Here is a 16,563-nt window from a genome sequence, read left to right as displayed (position 1 = left end):
TGCTCATGGAGGGAAAATATGGGTCCACAGGACAACAGGATACCTGACCATCATCCATCCTCAACCCAGTACACCTTAAGCAAGCAAATGAGTCTCAGATAAGGAGACAGAGCTCAGCTCAGAGCAGGCACTTTCCAGACACACTCTTGGGAGGCCAGCACTCTTCCCAGTACCTCAAAGGTCCTGCTGGCTACATTAAAGATTCAGGGTTGGAGGTAAGCAGCACAGCTGCAGTGGGCCTCAGGCTAAATCCTTCCCTCCCAGAAGGTTTATGTTTGGCTTCATCCCCAGACATCACTGACCTCAAATCGGCTCTCTCAGCTTGCCTCTCTTTTCAGGCCCCACCCTACATGCTTCCCCATTCCCCTGTTTCTCAAAAGCCTCTGGAGTCAACAAGACTGTCAACTTAGAACATCAAAATGTTGGCAACTTTGGCGACGTTATCCAACAACTCATCCTCTAGATAATGGGACCAAGACCGAGAGAGGGATGTGACTTGTCTTGGGTCAGTTGTAGGATCAAAGATGGAACTAGAGCCCAGGACCCCTCTAGACTCTTAGTCTAGAATTCATCATTCTTACCTTGTGGGATATGTCTACCAAATCCTGAAACAGACTTCCTCTGGGATGTGGCGGCTGCCTAGGCTAATACTTTTGGAAATGCTTTAGTACTGTGGGTAACCAAGGGAGACAGTATGGAAAAAGGAAGACGCAGGTGGGGAAGCCCTCCACAAATGCTAAAGAGCCAGGAGGTTCATAAAAACTCAGCACCCACCCCTTTTCCATCCATCACACTGTGTGCAATGGACTGTCCTCCCCTTTGCTCAAAATCTCGGCCCCGGCTGCCCTTCACCCTCTTTATCTTTACTCTTCAAGGTTGCTCTAGTGCTCATTTTGGCCTGTTTACTGAAGATTAACATGGTGATGAGCTGATCTGTGTGATATGTTTGGAGGCCCACCCTCTATTGGAAAAACTTTAGTGAGTCAAACTCTATAGAAAACACAAATGAGAGACTACCTCCTGTGGATGGTCCTCGGAGCTCCCCTAATCCTCTTGGCCAAGCCCTCTCCCCTGCCCTGGGAGGTCAGAACAAATTATAACCATCCTCTGCTCTAGTTCATTGGCTTAGCTCCTCTCCAAGCAGCCCCTAAAACGCTACAGTCCACCTGAAGGAGGAGAATTCCTAGAGAGAAGACCCCTGGAGGCCCAGCAGTTACCCACACAAACCTCATTGTCTGCTCCTCTCTCTTCTAAGGCAGGGAGTTTCGTGGAGGTGAGGAGGCCAACATGAACCAGAACCCTAGGAAGCTTTTGATGGACCAAGGCTCTGAATTCTGACTTTGTAAGACCTGAGGCAAGTGAGCTGCTTGCCTGGAACTCAGTCCTCTTCTCAGCCAAGATAAGTTCCCTCTGCCTGGACCCTCCCCAGCTCTCACCTCAGGTTCACCTGGCTAGCATGATTCACCTTCAAAACTTGGTTTACACAGTGTCCTCCTGGACGCCCTCAATAAAACCCCATGTGCAGCTTACAGGGGCCCCTTACAGGCTGCCACAGCCCCTGTTCTTTCCCATCATCTATTATTACTTAGTTACCTGTTTACCTCGCCCTCCAGGTAAGTAAGTCTGGGAGGGCATAAGGGCAGGATCCGTACTTCTTTTTTCCAGTTGTATCCTTGAGGTTGGCACAGTGCCTGGCACATTAGAGGAGCTCAAATAGTGTTTGAAAATGAATGAGTAGAAAGAATGGGACCATTCACATCACTTGGGCTCTGTAGAGGTGAGCGTTTTGTCCTCTTGTGTTGAGTAAATCCACAGAACAATCCAACCTGAAAAGCACCTATTCTATTTATATTCAGAGCCAGCCCTGTGCCATCTTGGAGGGGAAAGATCCATGTATTTGTAACAGGTCACGCGTGTACAGGGTACAAAATGTAAAAGAGACAAAAGAGCATACAGGGAATATAAGTATCCCTCAGACTCCCTCCCCATTGTCTCCTTCCCCCCTAGACAATTACTGCTACTTGTCTCTGGCTTAAAAACCTCTTTCCAGACAGAAAAACCAGGCAATCACCCGGTTAAGCGACACGTGTCGTCAGCGGAAGAGAATTTACAAGTTAGTCCTGAAAGGTGAAAACGCGCCCAGGGGTCCTCATGCCCCGCCACAGGCTGAGTCCCCAAGGCTGAGTCCGGAGTCCCCAAGCCAGCGCCTGGTCGCGGGCCAGGGCACCTCCGCGGGAAGCCCGCGGCGGCGGAAGGGTTAACACGCCGGGCCGCACCTTTCCAGCCGCCTCTTCCGGGCAGAGGGGGCGGGGTCCACGTCACTTCCTGGAGACTGGCTGAATCCGGAAGTGATCCCCGAGGACCGAGTTGCGGTGGAGGACCCCAGCGACGGGGCCAGGTTCGGGACCATGAGCTGGTGAGTGAGGCCCCGGCGGCAGGACCGCTGGAGCCGCAGGCCCGCGATGCGCCTCGCCCTGCGTCCCTCTGAGTCCCCTCGCCCGCGCTGCCCGCACAGACCCTCCGCGCAGGGCCGGGCCCGGCTGGCCCCGGTTCGAGGGGCCTTCCCCGGTGCTCTGCCGGAGTCTCCATCCCTCGGCAAGGCTCACCGGGAGGTAGGCCCGGGGGTCCCGCGTCTGTCTCGTTTCCTGACTCTTAATGTTTCAAGGAGCCGGTCCCGTTTTCTCCCAGTTGCTTGAAGTGAGGGACTTCCTTGTTTCCTTCTCTTTGAAATACCCGTTGAGGTGCAGTGTCTTCTCTCTTTTCTGTGGACATCACTCCACCGCTCCCGCCAGCCCCAGCGCTGTGGCCCTCCCTCTGCCAGGCTGGGCCCCCGTTCACTGATCAAAACCCACTTGCTTTCAGATGACTAACCTTTGCACCATTTAACAGTCTTCAAAAGGCAAACCATGCTTCTCGTTTGGAAGGGGCCAGAATTAAACACCCACACCCACACTCCCACAATGGGATTGGATTAGTTTTAATTATTTCCAGGGCCATTACCCCACTCGCTGCTCTACAGCTGAAATAGACATAAGTAAGCTTAAACCTCATGGGAACTGTCAGGCTTGGAGAAAAGAAGCCAGGGAGGCTTTGTTTCTAACAGAATCACAATTCCAGAGCTACAGAACTCTGATACTTGCTTGGCTCTAGTAGACACTTCATAATGTTTAATGGTTGATCTATTTTGTAAGACTCTGTTTGCCCAAAGGACCTTCCCGTCAGGCCCCAGCACCTATATATCCACACACCCAAACCTAGGGGGACCCTGACTGTGCTTGTATGACCCCGGAGGCATACAAGATGAATCAACTCTTGGAATCCAGGTTCCATTGGCATAGGGAACATGTTTGTCATGCTGTCCTCAGAGTGTAGCCTGTCTCTTTACAGAAATTAAGTGCGCAATAACTAGTTATGGTGAATGAAGATAGTAGACTATTCTTTGGGAAATCTTTTACAGGCTCACATTTGGCCATCAGTGGAGACTAAGTTCTGGCCACAAGCAGCTGATGTCCGTCAGTGTCATGGACAGCTCTCTAATGTAAAATTTAAACCATTTCTGTCCCCTTCCCCCCTGCTTCTTAGAGGAAGATTGATGGACAAATGTCAGACATTGGGCGCCCACACGTGGAGGGAAGCCCCAAGCAATGCCCTAATAAGCCCCAGCAGGAGCTGCTCCTTTCCCTCCACCTTTGCTTCAGGAGGCCAATAGGGGGCTGGAGCCTTAAAAAGCTAACTTTCCCATCTTGTTATAACCTAGTTAGTGATGGGCAAAGTGGCAGTCCTTCCATTCCCTTCCCTAGAGGAATTACTTCGTTAAAGTGTCAGCCTGGGTCCCCGACCTTGTGATGTACATGTCCTCTTGCCTGCAGTGTCTTGAGGATGCAGTTTTCTCCCCTAGTTTTCAAGGTAAAAAGCAGAACGAAAGCACAGGTGCTTCATATTGCTTACATTGGCATTTACAATCTGAAAAAATAAATCGATATTTTCTTCACAAATCAGGAGAAGAGTAGAGCAGAGACCACTAAAGGGAAAGGCTTCTCTGGGTGATCTGAGGCATGCTGTTTCCACTTGTCTTGCAGAAAGTTTTGGGATTTTTTCCTGAAAAACTAGTAGTAGCCTATTTCCTAAAGACTGTCAGGTTGGAGAGAATTGAAACCGACAACTAGCTGTAGAGCAAAAGCTGAGATTTTTTTTATCCAGTAGAATTAGTTTTCCAGTACATGCACATCTTGGCACCTCCTCGGACTAAGGGTCACAACCAAAAGGGCAGCTTTGTCCCTCAAAGCTGAGATTCCTTTCTCTTCTTCCTTAGAGGGCTTCTACGTCATCTCGTGCGTGGACGCTGACCCCCTCTCCATGAGAGGGGAACAGCACCGGCGCCTGGGCACACAATTACACTCAGTTCCTGCCTCAATGGCTGGCAAAGGGACCGGGGCGGGGCCCTTCTGATTCACTCCTGGAGTGGTTTTTCTGCTCCCAGAATGAATCCGGCCATTCATCCTAGACTGGAATTCTCAGTGGGGAAAGAGACCAGAGTGACGTAGAGCTATGATGGGAGGCTGATGCCCAAGGTCAAGTTCACCAAGCATATGGGATATGCCAGCCATCATTGAATAAGGCCTAGGGGCACACAGCCCATAGTTCCAGAGGGTAACCATTGTTCTGGGCTTTCAAAATGTCATAGTGAGAAATGTCCAATATTGATGCCCTTTGTACACTGTGGATTTTGCATGAAGAGTGAGAGGTCTTTGTTCTCTGCTTCCTCTGTGCATGCAGCCCGCCCACCCCCTGTTTGTTTAGTGGGTACCAACCCCCTTCCTGTACCATCTACCCATCCACTCATCCACCCATCCGCCTATCTGCCTTTCAGCAAGGTGGCCCAGTGGTGTGTCTGCCAGGAAGACAGCATTTGAGGTTCACATCTCAGGTTACTGATCCACCTGTGGGCTCCAAGCCAAGTGCTTCTCGCTCTCCCTTCCACCTCCCTGTTTTCCCTCTGTCTTTGTGTGTGTGTGTGTGTGTCTGTCTGTGTTTATTATGGTATGAAAGGAGAATTAAGTAGAATTAAGAATAGTGATATTGAAAAAAAAAATAGTGATATTAGTCTGGCTTACCTATCTCCAGGGATTGTAGCCTTCCCTGGAACCACACACCTTGATGCTTTTAGGTTTCGATGACAAGGAAAAGGAGTCCTGGAGGAAATCTTCCTATACTTAGAGGTCTAGGAGTTTGACTCAGAATGAAGAAATTAGAGTCAGTGCAGACAAGTTTTGGTACTGAGTTCAGGTTCTGTTTCCCTCATTCACAGTGTGGCCTGGTCAAGCATTTAACCTTTCGCAGTCCTGTTTTCTCCAGCTATAACAGGGAATGGATAATCCCAGCTGACACTTATCATCCAATTCTGTTGTGAAAAGAATGGAGACTGTGTAGATATGACTCTTTTCCGACTCTTCTGGGCTCTTCTATCTCTGTCTGCTAAATATGGGTATTTCTCGGGTCCGTCCTTTTTTCCTTCTTCCTGTTCTCACCCTGTATATCCATCCTCCCCAATATCTTCAGGATAAAGGCCTAACTTTGGGTCATGGCTTATAAGTCCCTTCTGGATGTGGCTGTCCCTCTTTGCTCCTTTGTCCAAGCCTTTTCTGGTTTCTCATGCCCCTGCTCCTCTGTGTGTGCAGTTCCCTCTGCCTGAAATGGCTTTACTCCCCACCTCCACTGTCCACCGCCCACCAGGTCAGTGTCCACTCATCCTTCAAGAGTCACAGCAGGCCTCACCTCCTTTCGCTGAGGGTCTTCCCTGAATGGCCCCCCACACCCTGCCAAGCTGAGTTGCTTTCCTAGTGTTGGAACCCAGTAGTCTATCTATGAGCTGTTGAAAACAGGGACTATCTCTTGGTCACCACTGTCTTCGTAGCACTCTTCCCGACAGTCGGTAAATGTGTATTGAATGTATGAATGAGGACTTTTTCCCAATTTACTGACTTGCCTTAGCTCAGGAAAAATTGTAAGGTAAAAACCTATAAGCTACAAGCCACTTGCTGAAATGAAGAGCCTCTAAGAGTGCTATTGTTAAACTGACTGATGGAAGACGTGGCTCCTGAGACTCTCTAAGGCTGTCTGTAATGGTTCTCTTCCCTCCTCGCTCCCCAGCTACTTTCTCCTCTGTTTCTCCTGTAGGACTTCCCCAATCTCCCGCACATCGCAAATGTGCACCCCTCTCCCACGTAAACTCCACGAGAGCAGGGTCTACAACTTTTTCATCTTTGTGTGCACATACTATCTTGCACATAGTAGGTACCTAACTAGTATTGTGAAATGAAATGAATGGAACATCAAGAAAGGACGACAAATTGCCGGGTCAGACAGAACCATCCATTCCGCTTCAAACATTTTCTCAGTGGAGTCTCTTTTCCCTCTAGCAGTGCCATTGCTATCTGACATTTGTATAGTGCTTCTAACTTTTCAAATTGCTTTCCCAGCCATTATCTGATTCCAGCTTCACATTTACCCTTGGAAGTATGCATTCCAGGTCTCGTTATCTCCCTTTGACAACTTCTCAGAATTCACTCAGACAGTACCTGGCAGAACTGGAACCAAAACCTGCGTCTCCTGAGTGTTCTCCCCGGTTGAGCAGGAACAGTAGCAAACTGGAAGACTAGTCTCAAGCTGATAGGATCCTAGAGGAAGGTATTTGACTTTGCTAGCATGTATGGACACTGTCAGGTTGGTAGTGAATCACAGGAAGTTACCAGTTGTCACACAGGTGATAGAGGAAGTCCTGTGTCCTGCAGACCTGCAGGTATCCTGGACCATCTCAGCTGCTTCCTACTCTGGGGCCTCCCCGCCTGGGGCTGCCTCTCTACTCACTCCTTCTGTGGCTTTGGACAGGCCAAGCTCTTCCTCCGCTAGAGCGCGTGGTAATGCCCAGAAGATGGGGATCCCAGAGGACGCTCTGAGATTCTGTTTTCCACATTGCTTTGGTCACAAATGTAAAACACCTCTCTCTTATTTCAGCTGCTTGTAATGAGGAGGGAAGGGAGTTTTTCCAGATTTTGGAGTAGAGTCAAGTATCTTGAGTTCCACAGCATCTTAGACAAGGGTGTTTTCTTATGTATCACACTCTTTAAGTAAATCTGTTGAGGTAGCTTTCGAGTTGGCCATTAAGCTATTAGAAGTGTTTTCCCAAACCCATTATGTTGATGGCTCATCCACTAACTACGGCCCAGTCTAGTGTGTTGCTCACAGATAATGCTTAGTAAATACTTGGTTTAATGAACATTGAACATTTTTATAATACTAGGGCCTGTGCTAAATGTTGGGGGACATTCAGAAGCTTATAAAAATCGATCCCTGTCTTTGGCCAGTGTGTGGAAAGTGTCAGGGGTTCACAGGGGTGAAAGTGGCTCGCTAAATGTCCGTGTGGCATCGTCAAGAGAGACTTCGAGTAGAGGATGGGATTGTAACTGAACCTTGACCTCCCAAGTGTGTACTGTTTCAGTGGTGAATGAGAAGAATAGCTTGAAAAAGGTGTGTGGAGACAATGCATCAAGAGTATTTGGGGCAAACAGTCAGGAGGCCAGTTTTTGGGTAAAGGCTTCGTTGATTCGAGTCGACGGTCTAGGTGGGGCCACATCGTAAGTCCTTTTTCAGTGCTACGCTGAGGAGTTGAAATTGAACCTAAGTTTTTGAAAATTGAAGGTTTTTGAGCAGGGAAGTGTAATGCCAAAAGCAATGCTTTGGTCAGGTTAATTTGCAGTGGTCTATAGGGGAACTCAGAAAAGAGAATGGAGCCAGGGAAATAAACCTGGACAATGGCTTCCAAAATAGTTTGACCACAACTTGCAGTCAGAAATACATTTGATATCACAACACATACACACACATTTATACTTGAAATAAGTTTCACTCAATATATGTGTGATGCACTCTGATATTTTCTATTATGTTCTATTTCATTTTTTATAGAATGACCCACTTCAGTTGACTTCATGACTGATTTTGATATGTTTACAGTGGACTAATGTGTAACAGTTTACATGATTGAGGAGTAGGTATTCTACGTAGACCCCAGTTTGAAAAACACTTATCTAGAAGTCTGTTACAAATATTCAGACTATAAGCTAACACCTGTAACTTCAGCAAGGTAGAGGTAGTATTGTTTGTTTATTTGGTTGTTTCTCATGGGTGATAATAAGAAATACAGAGGGGACAACTGTAGAGAACACTGGCCATGTTCTTTGTAAGAACTTAAACCATAGATTTGAAAACTGTCAATCACTTTGTAGAAAAGAAAACCCAAGTAGACAAAAAGCCTACACTAAGATGTTTGGTTTGTTAGTCATCAGGGAAGAGCACATTAAACCAACAACAAGATGCCATTTCACAGCCATCAGACTGGCAAAAATGTTAAGAACTGGCAATGCCAAGTATCTGAGGATGAGGAGCGATGGGACCCTGCATCCACTTCTGGGGGCAGGGGCGTGGGGGGTATAAAATGATACGACCACTGGAGATTTTGCACTACCTCCCACAGTTAGAGACAGACCTACCTCTCCCCCAGAGAAACTCCGGCACCTGTGCAGCAGGAGACACGCACAGGATGTCAGATGCTTCACTGTTTGTAGCTGTCCAGCCGCTGAAGCGAAAGAGCTGGGCTGCTGCCTCTCAGAGTCTGTCTGCACCTAAGCCACTGTCAGCTCCTCAGAGTGGCAATCAGAGGCATCTCTCTGGCGTGTTGAGTAAGCAGGACACACCTTTCACCTTGGAATGCCTTGTGTTTCCCTTTTATAAAACGGGGAAACCCACTTTCTACCCCTCCCTGTCTTAACGGTGTGAAAATAGGTGATAACTTGACTGTCAAATATTAGGAGTTTCTTAAAGAGCTGTCAGAAAAAGGAAATCCAGACTCCCTCTCTGAATTGCTTGCCTTCCTCTCTTTTCTTGACTTTTAGATGCTTCGTCAGCCTCCAGACTTCTTTCACAAATCCTTGTACTTCTCAAGACAAAGTCACCACTTAATTTTAAGCAAATATGTGGGGTGTGATCGAAAAATATGGTGAATGTTTAAATTTTTAAAAAATTTATTCCAGTAAAAGACACATTGCCATTAATCCCCCTCAGAATACTCCCCCTCACTTCGAACACACTTATCCCATCATTCTTGCCAGTTTCTGAAGCAGTTCTGGAAGTCCTCTTTCGTGAGTCTCTTTACTTCATCCTCCATCATGACAACACTCCATGTCACACATCGCTTCTGGTACAGCAATTTCTGTCAAATACAAACATTACAGTGTGTCCTCATCCACCTTATTCGCTGGATCTTGCACCGTGCGACTTCTGGCTCTTCCCCAAAGTCAAAATGACCATGAAAAGAAAACGTTTTGAATCGATTCAGGACATCGAGGCAGGCACGACAGCGCAATTAAAGACACTCACAAAGGAGGACTTCTAGAACTGCTTCAGAAAGTGGCAAGAACGATGGGATAAGTGTATTCAAAATGACAGGAAGTATTTTGAGGGGGATTAATGGCAGTGTGTCTTTTACTGTAATAAATTTTTTTAAATTTAAACATTCACTGTATGTTTCGATCAGACCTCATATTAACTTGGGGCTGGTAGTGGTGCATTATGGTACGGGACTACGGCTTGCCCCAACAGTGAAAAAATCATTCCAGGTTTCCTAACCGTACTTACCACTGTGGAACTTTGGGCAGGTCACCCCCTCTGGGCCTCAGTTTGACCATCATCATCAAAATATCCCCACCACCATCTTTACAACAAATACTTACAGAGGCTACTTACTGTATCTTAGGAACAGTTTTAATCGTTAAACTCATTAAGCTCATTTAGCCTTCACAGCGACCCGAGAAGATAGGTATTATTATCCTGTTTTATAGACAAGGAAACTGAGACACAGGAAAGTCAGATAACTTGTCCAAAGTCTCTCAGCTGGCAATTGGCAGAGCCAGGACTTGAACCCAAGTGGTCTGGCCCCAGGGTCCCTCCCCGTATCCAGTGCGCCGTCTCTTGTGTGAGGTGCAGGAGTGCACCACTTGCAATGAACTGACGGATCAGAAGCACCGAGCACAGAAACCCGCACTAGCATATACTCAATACGTGGTCACTTTGGCTAGATGATCTCATTCAACATTCTGTAATTCATTCTGGCTTTACTATTTAGAGGTCAGCCTGGGGAGCACTGGGGCAGGAGGGATCTTAGCTGAGCTAGGCGACTGTTCTGGTCCAAGTCACAGAGGCGTGCCTTTTATTTTTAAACACGCACATACCTCCTCGGCCTGGTAGCAAGGCAGGATAGCGTTCTGTGTGCTTTTGTTTCAGATCCAGCTAAATTAAGGGAAGGACTGAGGTGGGCTGGACGACAGACTGTGGACATAGGCACCAGAAATGGATCCTTGACAGCTCAGTTCGTTTCCCCTTAGATGGGGTCCCTCATGTCCTTGCTTCGGCTGAACTTTCTTTGGCCCGTTGGCACTGTGGCCAGCTGGCCCTTCAGAGAGGATGGCATCCAACAGCAGCTGCTCTGCCGGAGCCAGCTGACTCTCTGTAAGCCCTGCCCTGGCCCTAGCCCTGCGTTTTCTCTCATTGTCAAGGTGGTGGTAGCCGTGGTGGGGCCTCGGACCAGAGATGGCAATGGCCCAGGGATCAAGTAACAGAAGGATGGGGGGAGGAGGGCTTGTCCTTCCAGCCTGCAGAAGCTGCTCCCTTTCGCCCACCTTCCTGCTCTTGCCGAGTCGGTGACTCAGGCCCAGACCACTCCCCCAGGAGCCAGGATTTCAGCCACTATCAACTGCCGCCTACTCTTTGCACAGCCCTCCCTTCATTCTCACCTCCCTCACCGCCCCTCGGCCCCCAAAACGGAGATGTTTGCCCAGCTAAAGATATCAGAAAGATATAGGTGGGGTAGACTGAATCATTTCCAGGCTCTTTCCAACCCCAAGCCAGGCCTGGGCTCATTCACATTCAGTAGAAACAAATTCAGGAGGCTAAGTGAAGACCAGGGAACAATGTGTGGGTTTTAGCGTCTTGACACTTTTCTTTGTAATGGAAGTGGCGGACTCTCCAAAGTAGGCAGGGCTGGAGGGATCTGCTGGGGTGACCCCCAACTGCCATCTGGGCTTGCCTCTTGTCTCTGCCTCTGCAGTAGAAGGGGGTGGGGAAACAAAAGATTGAGAAACCTAGCACATTGAAAATGCAAAAGAGCTGTTTTTGTAAGTAGACATTACACAAGAGCAGGAGTTTTTTGGGAAAGGTTTCACTGAGACAGACAGAATTAGCCAACTGGCATCATGCTGCTAATAGAGATATTTACTGTTTGAAAAAGTATATTTGTAGCTTTGGAGAACATCCTGTTGACTTTTGTGTATTGTGAAGGAAAATAGAACCTTTTCCCCTCTTTTCCCTCTGTACACACACAACTTTTTTTTCTTTTCTGAGGTGGGGCATGTTGGGGGTTGGAGAAGGGTAGTGTTGAGAAAAATGTTTTCTTCATTTTGCTGCTGAGACCAAAATATCCCTTCTTCTGCCCTCTGGTGCTCATATTTATGGAATGGGAAGTAGAACCAAGGAAGGACTCCTGCTTCAGAGGCTGGGAGCTCAGAGTCCTCTTGATTTCTTCTGGAACATAGAGATTCTCTGGGGAGCAAGCCCTGTCTTCTCCCTAGACCTCTGCTGACCCACCCAATTCTGAAGGGAGAGCGAGGAAAGCTGGAAGGAGGGGGAACCAAACTCCTGAAGCCCTGGGAGCCTGTCCGTGGCCTGGAGGACTGCCAGCCTCGGCCCCATAACCCCAGCTATGCCAGGACAGCGCTGCTCTGGCAGATGCTGTGATGCTGTCAGTCTGCCGCATGCTTTCCAAAGCAGCTGTTTCTCCTGCGGAAGTCCCCGCGTTCCAGCAGGGGACTGGGACCCCAGGGATGGAATCGGGACCTCCGTGAGAAGAAGAGGCAGAAATGTGGGCTGAAGTGCAGTTGTTGCTCTTTCCTCTCACTTTCCCCTCACCACCACTTCAGAGCAGAGAATTGGATCCTTCCTTCAGGGCGCCTGGCCTAATGTTCTGGCTGTTTCTCTGGCAGAGTGGAGCATATCTGCCATTTGGCAGCCTTGGAATAAACCCAGGAGACGCTTCTCCCTTTGTATTTCCCCTTAGGCTTTTTAAAATGTTTTCCCTTGACCCATACTCTGATAACTTCACCAGGCTTTCCTGCCAGTGCCAAAGACGGGCTCCGTTTCCTGGATCTCCACTGAATGTACTTTCCCTTGACCCCAGCTGGTACTTGTGGCTGGTGTTACCCTTTTTAGTCTTTGTCGTAGTAAGCTAGGATAGGGAGACCGAAGCCCATGATATTACCCTTCTTTGTTCTTTATGGCCTTATCTGAGAGTAGCTTTTCTCAGGACCCTTAGCGTGTGGTATGTTACAGGGCCCTGGGGGCAATGTACTTATTTTACTCATTCATTTGATCATTCATTCAGTTCTTACTATGTGCATAAAACTAGACTATAAGCTCCATGAGATCATAGAATGAGTCTTTCTTGTTCATCCTGATGGCCATAGAACCCAGGCATAAAGGAGGTCCCTGTTTACTGAATATTCATTCAGTGGAAGGTTCAAAATAGCACTGTGCGTAGTGCAGTAGGTACAGGAGTTACAAAGAAGCGTAATATCCCATCCCTGCCTTTGAGGTGCTTAATGTGTCATAATCAGAAAGCCAGATGTATACACATCAAAGTTAATCAACCTGTACCCTTTACCAAGCGGAGTTTACTTCAGTAACAAAAGGATGGCTCTGTCTTAGGAAATGTATTTGATAGTTCTTCACAATACTAGTTCGTAGGAGAACAAACTGGTCATCTAAAGGCATGCTGAAAAGGCATTGATATAATTCAAAATTCCAATCTTTGTATCTTTTCATAAACTAGGAACAGGAAGATATTTGAAAAATCATTTTATTTTTTAAATCATGTCAAAACAACTGGCTAGCTATACACTCAAACTCTAAATGGAGTAAAGATTTAAATATAAAAAATAAACCACTAAAATTCACATGGAATTGCAAGGGATGCAGGATAGCCAGAACAATCTCAATAAAGAAGAACAAAGTTGGAGGACTCATACTTCCCAATCTCAAAACTTACTGTAGATCTACAGTAATTAAGACAGTACCGGCATGAAGATAGACCTGTAGATCAATGGAGTAGAATTGAGAGTCCAGAAATAATTTTTTATTTTTATGGTCAGTTGATTTTTAACAAGGATGCCAGGACAGTTCAACAGAGAAGAAATAGTCTTTTCAACAAACAGTTCTGGGACAACTGGATGTCCACATGCAAAAGAATTGAAGGTGGACCCTTACCTCACACCATAACAAAAATTAACTCAAAATGGACCGAAGATCTAAATGTAAGAGCTGAAATTATAGAACTCTAAGAAGAAAACATAGAGATGAATCTTCATGACCTTGGATTTGGCAAAGAATTCTTAGATATGATACCAAAAGCATAAACAACAAAAGAAAAAAATAGATTATAGACTTATTCAAAATCTAAAGTTCTTGTGCTTCAAAGGACATCATTAAGAAAGTGAGAAACTCACAAAAGGGAAAAAATATTTGCAAATGATATATCTGATTAGGGACTGGTACCCAGAAATATAAAGAACTTTTTATAAGTTAACAATAAAAAATAAAACACCCATTTTAAAAATAGGCAAAGGACTTGAATAAATGTTTCTCCAAAGAAGATATACACATGACCAATAGGTACATAAAAAGATGCTCAGCATCATTAGTTATTAGAGAAATGCAAATCAAAGCCACAGTACAATAGCCCTCATACCAATAGAATGGATAAAATTGTAAAAGACAGACAATGACCAGTGTTGGTGAGGAGATGGAGAGATTGGAATCCTCATACGCTGCTGGTAGGAATGTAAAATGGTGCAACCACTTTAGAAAACAGTGTGGCAGTTCCTCAGAATGTTAGACATAGACTTACCATGTGGCCCAGCAATTCATTCCTACAAACATACCCAAGCGAAATGAAAATATGTCTACACAAAAATCTGTAAACGAATGTCCATAGCAGCATTATTCATAATAGCCCCAAAGCGGAAACAACCCAGATGTCCATCACCTTATGAATGGATAAACAAAATGTGGTGTAGCCATACAATAGAATATTATTCAGTGATAAAAAAGGAATGAAGTACTAACACATGCTACAACAGGCATAATCCTTAAAAACATTTGCTAAGTGAAAGAAGTCAACACAAAAGGCTACATATTATATAATTCCATTTATACGAAGTGTCCAGAAGGGGCAAATCCACAGAGACAGAAAGTAGATTAATGGTAGCCTCGGGGGCTGTGGGGATAGGGGAAATGAGGGGTGATAGCTACTAGAAACCAGATTCTTTTTGGGGTGATGAAAATTTCCTGAAATTCGATAGTGGTGATTAGTTGCACAACTCTCCAAATATACTTTAAAAGGATGAATGTAATGGTATGTGAATTATATCTCAATAAAGCTGCTATTTAAAAATTAATTACTCAGGTTCTGAGTAAAGGTGACAGATCAAATACATACATCTAATTTATCTCCCTCACAAATCCCACACAAAGCACAGTAAAGCAATTTTTTAAAGGCATAAATCTACAAATTCAGGGAGAACAGAAGCGACATGAACAACATTTGGTAACTGGAATACAATTACATGAGGTGACTGACTTAGCAGTTCCACAAAAGCCTAAACTGACATTTAGGAAAATCAAGAGCCATCCAATTTACATCACAGAATCCTCAAAGGTTCAGGAATTGGTGGCACTAGGTACTTCTAGAAGTGGAGTGAAGCTGAGCCCTGAGATCAGGAGGTTGGTTGAAAACTGTTCATGATTAAGTTGAGAGCCCTACCATCTCCTCGACTCACTAAGACTGTCCCTGCCTCACCAAGACTGTCCCTGCCTCACCCTACCAAAAGAATGAAGGGACCCCACTCCTGGAGAGTGTGAAGCGGAGTTTCTATCCTAGGGCACACAAAGTGGATTTACTGTGACACTAATAAAGCTTAACCTTCAGGGCCCTTTGCTTGCATGGACCAAGGCCCTTAGAAGGAGCCCTAGGCATGTGTTCATATGATCCTGTGTTTTATAAACTTTGGAATGTATTTATGCTGCTCTCAGTTAAGAAAACCTCTGCCTTCCTCCTTTTTCTTCTTAGGCAGCTTTGGAGTAGCCTACGCCTTTTGGGGGATAGGACAGGGGGTAGAGGTTGAATTGGGAATATGCTGTTTTAGCTGCAGTTTGTAAAGACATTTTTGGAAACCGTTAATAAAACAAGTGAGAAATTACAGCTTCCTGAGTTGGAAATATACAAAGTATTGTGGGGTTTTTTGTTCTTTTTTTTTTTTGCTTGTTTTTTGTTTTTGGTCATTTTAAAATTTATTTTAAAACTAAGGAGAAAATTGAATAAAAAATAGAACACAAAAGTGACAAAGGTGAGCAATTAAATCAGTATATTCTGAAATCAAGTAAAGTGTAACAAAATATTTTAAAATTGTACCAAAAGGTAGTGATTAAGAGAACGAGATCAATTTTAAATAGGAGTGATGATTGTTTGATAATCCAAAATGAAGAGGAGAAGCAAATCATAGAACACATTGATAAAACATGTCAATTCCTGGTGGACATAACATGAAAGGCATAAGGAAGATAGCATAGAACTCATGATACGCCCTCCAACAAGGATACCAGTGACAAATCAGTTAATCTCATTAACGCAGACAGCGTTAAAATTAGTCACCGTACAAGAAAGCTTGAAATGTGCCCTGAAATCATAGTTTATTTATGAAAGAAACATGAAATTTTCCTAAATTTTACAACAATCCTAAAATTTATATATTACAAGTAAGTTGGGAAAAAAGCTTTTCTGAACTGTCAGTAATAGAAAACAAATTTCAATCAACCATACTAGAGGAAAGGCTGAATTATCTTTCTTTTTTCTCAAACAGTGTTACCAAATCTGTGTCACATGAAGAGTCAATCATAGACTATGCAGCCAAAAAGTGCAGGCAAATAAATATAGAGGTGTATCAGACAGATGATTGATAAAAACAGTAGGTTATTCTTGATTTTCTGGTGTTCATGTTATTTGTAAGCTTTTATAACTTGTTATTTATTATGCTCTTTTCTCCGTCTCAATAAATACTCACTTTCACGCCTATTTTTATATGTGTAATTTTTGTATTCTTTTTCTTTAAGAGGCCATGCAAAATTGTGTAAGCTTCAGGCCCACAAAACCCAGACCCACTTCAAGCAGAGTTGAGGGCAGGCCTACCATACTGAAGGCAGGAGGATGAAGTGAATGAATGCATGCAGAGTGCACACACACACACACACACACGCCTCTTCTACTGACTGAGCTCCCAGAATGCCAAGCTGGACCTTTATTCCCAAGGCAAGAGAGTGGAAGAGTCTTCTTTAGGGAATTTTACCTGCTTAGAAGAAAAGACTAGATACTGACATCGGGGTTCCCCACAAAACTGCTCAGCC

At 45.2% G+C, this 16,563-nt stretch overlaps 1 protein-coding gene across 2 annotated transcripts in view; it reads left to right on the top strand.

Moving 5' to 3' along the window:
* Positions 1 to 2,308: 2,308 nt before the first annotated feature.
* The window catches only part of BIN3 (bridging integrator 3), a 38,313-nt gene continuing 24,058 nt past the window's right edge, over positions 2,309 to 16,563 (top strand). The window contains exon 1 of one of the 2 annotated variants that reach the window (XM_019714606.3): positions 2,309 to 2,416. In XM_019714606.3, the coding sequence (XP_019570165.1) occupies positions 2,409 to 2,416 (8 nt within the window). In that variant the 5' untranslated portion in view covers positions 2,309 to 2,408. Of the gene's footprint in view, positions 2,417 to 2,467; positions 2,613 to 16,563 lie in introns of those variants that run through there. The other variant, XM_074338236.2, reaches the window with a different exon arrangement.

The sequence above is a fragment of the Rhinolophus sinicus genome, chromosome 15 (genome assembly GCF_057876585.1).
Source record: "Rhinolophus sinicus isolate RSI-liver-muscle chromosome 15, RSI-T2T, whole genome shotgun sequence".
Classification (NCBI taxonomy): Eukaryota; Metazoa; Chordata; class Mammalia; order Chiroptera; family Rhinolophidae; genus Rhinolophus; species Rhinolophus sinicus.
The sequence above is the reverse complement of the archived record's forward strand: the minus strand, read 5'-3'. Positions and strand labels throughout refer to the sequence as shown.